We start from the raw sequence: 6000 nt of genomic DNA, 5'->3' as shown, positions 1-6000 counted from the left end.
TTTCTTAAAATCTATCAAGAGATTCAAAGCGAAGGGGCGCAGGGGGAGGCATGCTCAGGCGGGCTTCTTGTGAACCTATCCCCGATGGAAAATGCAGAGCTGTAGAGGGGACTTACTTGACATTAAGGTTCACCAGATCCAATAGGGAGAAGAGCAGGCGGGATCTAAACCTATTTACCCAATCCCTTAGAAGGCTGACTTATTTCTGTCAATAGAAAGCACCGCAGGTTTGAAAAGCGGCACCTCTGCCCAATAGGAAGTGAAAACGTTTCGTGACGGACGGAACGAGGGACCAATCGGATATGTTTGGGTCGGTTCGGCGCAGCTGGGCCAGGTTCGGGCGCGGAACGGAGCATCGCCGTGGTCCCGATCCTCTATCTCGTCACCATGCCGGCCGTTTCCAAGGGAGACGGGATGCGGGGCCTGGCCGTATTTATCTCCGATATCCGAAACTGTAAGTGATTGCGCCTATGGGGAAGGCTGGGAGGCAGAGAAGGATCCTTCAGAACCGAGAGAATATTGTATGCGCACAGGGGGTGCGGGGTGGAATTGGACCTTGGGGAGAGTTCGGGCGGGTTCCTGAACGGGAGGGTGGAAACGGCCCATGATTGTGCTCGGCGGCGGAAGAGTAAGCGTGGTGATGGGTTTATTGGAGGGTGGGGTGCTAGTCGAGTGAAGGCAAAAGACTTTAACCTGGGGGAGAGACTCTCGCAGCCCGATTGTCTGCTCAGCGGGGCTTCGGAAAAGAGAAAGCAGGTAGGCTGGGGGGGAGGCGACCTAATGTCCGGGTAAGGACGAGACTGCCAGTCACCAGACATGCCCGCCGTTTGGATAGGTAGAGGTCTGTCAGTAATTGGAAGAGGATACAAGTTGAGTAAAGATGGCACAGTCAGTAAGGATACTGGTTAATTGAAGTTATCCCCCTATAGACCTGAGATTTGCGTCTGCTGTGGCTATTTTGCGTAAGCCGGAAATTTTTATTATTTAAAGAGGGTGGTGGGGAGTGAAGCAGAAAAGTTGTTTAGAGAGGTGGAAATTGAGGATCATGGCCATTATAGGGAAACCGGAGTGGGTGGAGAATAAGAAAAGGGTCCTGAGGTTTCCATCTATCCTATTTCCTGCTGCCTCCATTTATAAATATATTCAAAGATATTGCTTGGAGGTAGACAGTTGTCACATGACAGATGGATAAGTACAGTATGCTTGCTAACTGCCATAGACTCTAGGGCATGTAAATTTGGGGAAAGATTGTATGTATTTGGGAGTCTGTGTGTGAAGTCTTAAAAAAGAGCCCTTGGACCTTTGCAGAAGGCCTTAAAGGTAGGTTTACTATATTTGATACAAAACTCCTTGAAATTACTTATCTGTACAGTTTTTCTCATTGCTAGTAATCTGTATTTATAAGCCTTATTGCAGGGATGTTACTGCAAAATAAGAGATTGTTGGTCAGAATCTGCATAAGAGTAAGAAAGATTGAGGAATTCACATTGTCCTGTGGAAAACAAATTAAACTGGGGAAGGCTTCTAATCACTATAAATTGTTAGCTTTTCTGTGGCATTCATGTCCCATTAATATAGGTTTGAAACTGGAGAAGTTCTAGTTGTCATTTAAGTCAAATGGGTGAGCCCGATAGAGTGTGGTTAAAAAGCATATATTTCTAGCTTCCTTCAGTAATGCTGAAAAAAATATTCAAGTATTGGTTTTGATAGCAAACATTCAGGTCCTTATTTTTCAGAAGTGCTTCTTTAGTCATGAAAAAGCTCTAATGATCAGGCGACCCAACGGTGTTACAGTATATTTTAAATGCAGAGATTTTAAATCAGATCTAGAGTTTTCTATTTAAGCCATTTGGTATGGTTATTTCATTGTGGCTGAATACTAACTAATATTACATTTGTTTGAGTCAATCTTTTTTCCCCTTTCAGGGGTAGGCAACCTTGGCTCTTTTATGACTTGTGGATTTCAACTCCCAGAATTCCTGAGCCAGCATAGCTGGCTCAGGAATTCTGGGAGTTGAAGTCCACTAGTCATAAAAGAGCCAAGGTTGCCAACCCCTCTAGTTCCTTCTTAGGAATCCTAATCATTGCCCCCACCTTTCCTTTTTTCAGCAATGTTAGTTTTGCAAGAATAATACATGCAGTAAAACTAAGTAGCAGTTGCTAGAGCAGTTTTCTGCGGAGCGGAATCAACAGCGCTCACACAATCTTTTTTAGGTTCTGGCTGGCTAGTTTTCCTTTAAACCAGGGGTGTCAAACTTGCAACGTCACGTGATGTGTCGTGACATATCGTGATTTTTTTTGCCATTGCCAGCAATGGGGTGGGTGTGGTTTCAGCATGACGCATCTGGCCCACGGGCTGGTAGTTTGACACCCCTGCTTTAAACCATCCCTGCAGTTCAATGAAAAAGTCTAGATGTAAGCTGATAACTCCACTATTCTGGAGAACATTAAAAGCTGATTTGATTAGGTAGTTGTAATTATGTTGCAACAACTTCTGTATACTGAAATCGTTCTGTAGCTAAAGTCCATGTGAATTGGCCTAGCACCAGCAGACCATATAAGCCAATTTGCTTGGAGGGAGGCTTTCCATGTCTAGAATTTTTGGCCTTAGTGCCAGCTAGCCTTAACATCTCCGAAAATATTACCAGAAGATGCTTTAACTCCATTGTGGTGGTAATGCACATTCTTTACATCTGAAAGTTTCAGCTAAAGTAGGATTAGGCATTCTTGTGGTCTCCAGATTTCAGGAGATATCTCCCATTACTCCCAGCCAGGAATTATGGAAATTTGGAAAGGATTGTGACACACTTCCAAAAAAGTAGTGTCCTAAACCTAAAACAGCCAAAGTTTGTTTGGAAAGGAAGGTTCTGTAGCTTTAACAGCTGTGGGGAAAATGATATTTTGTTAGATGCAGCTTGTTATGCATAGACTACTGCTGCCAACATTTCTTTGTAAAAGCAGCAATTAAAAATGAAGAAACCATGTCCTTCTTGTCCAATGCCCATCCCAAGTTTCAGAAAATACTCTGTTTATAAAGATATTTATAAATGAATAATACCTGGATTTTTTTGTTATTGTAAGTATAGTAGATTTAATCAGTAGAAGTCAGGCATATATTTTTCAAAGCCTCGGGGTCCACATTTTAGGATGATAAGAAAGATCTTTCAGTCACTAAACTAGCAGAAATGGATGCTGGAATTTATGAGAGTAGAGAGAAATTTCTACAGATCAGATTAATTTAGACTTTATATAGCAGCAGTAAATGAAGCAATAAGAAGCCAGGTAAGCACTGAAGAATACGTGGGAGGAGCTATGCTTGAGTTCAAAAAGCTAGAGAGAAGGCTGCATCTTAATTTTATTTAACACATTTGTTTTGGGTAGAGGGAGATGCAAGAGGCCTTCTAACAAAATTGCATGAGATCTGATGGCCACATAACTAAGGAATTTCAAACAGGGCTTAGAACTTTCTGATGTGCAAGAAAGCATAGTTATGGTGAAACTGAGGCCCTTGAAAGCTTCTGTGAACTTCCTGTTGGAAGAGCAGGATGTGATAAATACAAAAAACACATTTTACAGATCTGATGACCGCTAATTCCTGTGGCATGGATTTCTTTAGATATGCATTCCTACGTTCTTTGATCTTGTAAAGAGGAATCTAGATATTATTGAATTCTAACTCAGATAAGCATGACTATAAGCCAGTATACAAGGATGATGGGAGTTGTAATCTAACATGTTCTGGAAAAGGAATTTCCCCACTTCTGAATATAGTTGCAGCTACCCAGAGAGATGAACAAAGAGCTCTTACATTGCCTGTTCTTAAGGAACTGCAATTCTTAAGCAAATAAAAGTTGGCAGGCCTCAGATTCCCTCAACAGAGTGCTATTGGGACAAAGGGAGAGACCCCTATGAGTGTAATTTTTGTTTGAACATCCAGGAAGTAAGGGAGGGAGGGAGGAAGGAAGGAAGGAAGGAGTGTGAGGAAACATAGCTTTCTCTTTTTAGAGGCCAATTTTCCTGTCCCAAGATAGAGAATAGAAGTACGGTAGTAGTGTTTGGATCATTTGCTTTTGGCAGGTTGAAGAAGGAAGCATGTGTTTTGGGTTCTAAGTCTTCTTTGGTCATCTTCCTTTTATCTTTGGAATATGCATGCCAGGATATAAACATAAAGAAATACAATAGCCTTGAGAGGATTGCTTCCATGGTATGATGTAAATAATAGCACCTACCTTGTGATAACTCCAATCGCATTGTCAGTTAACTTGAAACTCAAGATGAGGGCTTGATGAACTAATATAGGGAAAACACGGCAAGCTAATACATGCGTGCATCTCATTATTCTTGTTTTTTGTGTGAGAGGCTGATTTATTAAATTATGGTTTAAAGTTTATTTCTGGTTTGAACTGGCATTTTAAGACATGATTCTATGATTGGATAGGGTATGTATTTTTTTTGCTTTCACTGAGAGAGGAATGAATGGGTTAAATATACTAGTATGTTATTTCACACTTAAAGGCAGATGGATCTACTTTCTTTAATTATTTTTGTTTCTTAAATTATTATTTTTCTCTTCTGAAGAAATCTCAAATCAAATAATATTCCCTCCCATTTGGATCCTTCACTTATTTTAGGCACAGCTTTCCCCACTATTAAACAGGTCATGCTGTACCTATTGGTTGCATGGTGTTAAATAAGGGAACCTAATAGAAGAAATGCAAGGGAAGACCTGGCAATCCTAATTCAGTAGAAAAGATATTGCTAGACTATTTAAAGCAAAGGGCTCAAAGCTTTACTTCCATTGTAGAATTTAGCAATTTAATTTTCTTCTACATTTATTTAAAGAAAATCCAAAGGACATTATGTTCTGTTATTGATGAATAGAATTATTACCAGTCTCTACTAGCACCTGGGTTTATTAAAATTGTACTTTTTAACTTAAAATAGAAGTACCGATGTGGCCTCCTACAATCAATTTCTCCAAATCAAGTACTAGCTTTCTCCAAAGACTTCTTTCTTAATATTTAATGGTTTAAATCCTGGACAAGAAATCACTTTTCCCCCCATGTCCCACAGCCAATATGCCTCATGTACAAAGCAGCTCCATCCTAGGAGCATTTATGCATACTGTCTATTTATTTCAGCCCTCATCCTGCTGAGTTAACTTAATTGTGGATCACCTTCTGCCTGTTAAATGGGCAAATGTTCCCATAGCCTCCTGGGAGCATTTATTCTCCAGCTTTGCTAGATATAGATCTGTTTTCTCTCTTTTGTGTAGCAATGTTGCAGTGGTTTTTGCAACCATCCAAGAATGGGTGCACTATCCACTGCTCTGTTGGATTGATGTCTGGGGCTTATCACCTCAGGAAATACCAAGGGACTCTAAGATGTAGAAGATCCACAGCTAGAAAAAATGGATTTTAATTGAAAAATGGTCTCCAGGGATGTGTACACACTAAGACTTTTCTCTGAATTTTATTTATTTATTTTGCTTTTGTGCCTCCCTAACATAATTTTTTTACAATAGCTTAACACACTCTAAAAGTTATTATGAAAACAATTGAAGAAAATTATACAACATAAAAACAAAACATCATGGACAGCAGATAAAGATTGGTTAAAAAAGTGTCATAGCATAACATTTCAGATATGAATATGGTCATGAATCACATGTATGAAAAAGAATTAAAGCATCTTTGGCCCAGAAGAACAGTAGGTACCAGGCCTGACTTACTTGGTAGGCATCCATAGTCTGGGACAACTACTGGGATTCACTAGAATCACTGCAGTGGGCATCTACTAATTGCAGACTAGCATGTCCCTGGAGCAGGGCTTTTGAGGATGGTCTTAGTAGATGAGAAGGAATATATGGAAAGAGATTTCTTTGTACACTGTCATACACATCTATAAATGTTTGCAAGAATAGACACCAACACCTTAAATTGGTACCAGAAGCAAATTATACCATTCCTTCCACCTAAATATCTTTTCATGAGCTATTAC

The 6000-nt window shown here is 40.1% G+C and overlaps 1 protein-coding gene across 3 annotated transcripts in view; it reads left to right on the top strand.

The window, feature by feature from the left end:
• Window positions 1–316: 316 nt before the first annotated feature.
• Window positions 317–6000, top strand: part of AP2A1 (adaptor related protein complex 2 subunit alpha 1) — a 35655-nt gene continuing 29971 nt past the window's right edge. For all 3 annotated transcript variants that reach the window (XM_083378494.1, XM_083378493.1, XM_083378495.1), the window contains exon 1: window positions 317–454. In XM_083378494.1, coding sequence (XP_083234620.1) covers window positions 388–454 — 67 coding nt within the window. In that variant the 5' untranslated portion in view covers window positions 317–387. The remainder of the gene's footprint in view (window positions 455–6000) is intronic.

Source organism: Vipera ursinii (genome assembly GCF_947247035.1).
Source record: "Vipera ursinii genome assembly, chromosome: Z".
Classification (NCBI taxonomy): Eukaryota; Metazoa; Chordata; class Lepidosauria; order Squamata; family Viperidae; genus Vipera; species Vipera ursinii.
This window is presented reverse-complemented; position numbering and strand designations above follow the sequence as displayed.